This window comes from Colobus angolensis, unplaced genomic scaffold (assembly GCF_000951035.1).
Source record: "Colobus angolensis palliatus isolate OR3802 unplaced genomic scaffold, Cang.pa_1.0 Scaffold96, whole genome shotgun sequence".
Classification (NCBI taxonomy): domain Eukaryota; kingdom Metazoa; phylum Chordata; class Mammalia; order Primates; family Cercopithecidae; genus Colobus; species Colobus angolensis.
In genome coordinates, this window is record NW_012123598.1 from 2,570,206 (window position 1) to 2,571,594 (window position 1,389).

Sequence of the window (1,389 nt, forward strand, 5' to 3'; positions counted from 1 at the left end):
CGGGGTTTCACCGTGTTAGCCAGGATGGTCTCCATCTCCTGACCTCATGATCCACCTGCCTCGGCCTCCCAAAGTGCTGGGATTACAGGCTTGAGCCACCGCGCCCGGCCCTATTTATTTATTTTAGAGGCGGGAGTCTCATTCTGTTGTCCAGGTTGGAGTGCAATGGCAGGATCTCAGCTCACTGCAAACCTCCCCCTCTGGGTTCAAGCGATTCTCCTGCCTCAGCCTCCCGGGTAACTGCGACTACAGGCGCCCGCCACCTCGCCCGCGGCCCTGTTCTTCATGTAGTTTTTGGAAAGCTTGGGGAGTTTGCAGGGATTCATTGTTTTCATTATGTCACTATGACCTAACAACATATTAAGGGTCTAATTCCTGGGATCCCTCCTCCGCACATTCCCCCAATTACCTCCCCCTCTCCCTAGAGCGGAGCGAGACCTTCCTGGAGGTGTGGGGGAACGCGCTGCTGCGCCCGCCGGTGGCTGCCTTCGTGCGCGCCCAGGCCGACCTGCTGGCTCACCTGGTCCCCGAGCCCGACCGCCTGGAGGAGCAGCTGCCCTGGCTCAGCCTCCGCGCCCTCAAGGTGCCGCCGCCCGGCCTCCATCTGGGATCGGGTGGCCGCGGGAAGAATGGAAGTGCGCAGTCCAAAGGACGTGCGTTGATGGAGCAGGTGGCGGGTTCGGGAGTTCGAATCCCAGTTCCCCGACTCCCACTGTGGGATTTGGCCTGGGGGCAGCAGGTGGCTTCTGCTTTCGGAACCTCAGTTTCTCCATCCGAGAAACAGGGGAATCGTTCCCCTGTTCTGGGATGGAAGAGAGGGTCAATTAGAAGCCGCTCTCCCTGCATCCCTCTCTGCCTCCCTCTCTCCCCACGCGTGCCTCGCCCCGCAGTTCCGCGAGCGGGACGCCCTGGAGGCCGTGTTCCGCTTCTGGGCGGGCGGCGAGAAAGGGCCCGAGGCCTTCCCCATGAGCCGCCTCTGGGATTCGCGGCTGCGCCACTACCTGGGCTCCCGCTACGACGCCAGGCGCGGTGTCAGCGATTGGGACCTGCGCATGAAGCTGCATGACCGCGGGGTGAGGGGCACGGGAGGAGGGCTGGGCCTGGACTCCTGCGTCTGAGGGAGGAGGGCTGGGCCTGGACTCCTGCGTCTGAGGGAGGAGGGGCTGGGGCCTGGACTCCTGGGTCTGAGGGAGAAGGGGCTGGGGGTCTCGACTCCTGGGTCTGAGGGAGGAGGAAGAGCCAGGGGTCTGGACTCCTGGGTCTGAGGGAGGAGGGGCTGGGCCTGGACTCCTGGGTCTGAGGGAGGAGGGGCTGGGGACCCGAACTCTTGGGTCTGAGGGAGGAGGGGCTGGGGACCCGAATTCTTGGGTCTGAGGGAGGAGGGGCTGG

At 64.1% G+C, this 1,389-nt stretch overlaps 1 protein-coding gene across 1 annotated transcript in view; it reads left to right on the plus strand.

Annotated features, from left to right (window-relative positions):
• The window catches only part of DNAAF3 (dynein, axonemal, assembly factor 3), a 7,943-nt gene that overhangs the window by 3,463 nt on the left and 3,091 nt on the right, over positions 1–1,389 (plus strand). The window contains 2 exon segments of the mRNA XM_011932589.1: positions 426–583; positions 891–1,073. Of these exon segments, the coding sequence (XP_011787979.1) occupies positions 426–583; positions 891–1,073 (341 nt within the window).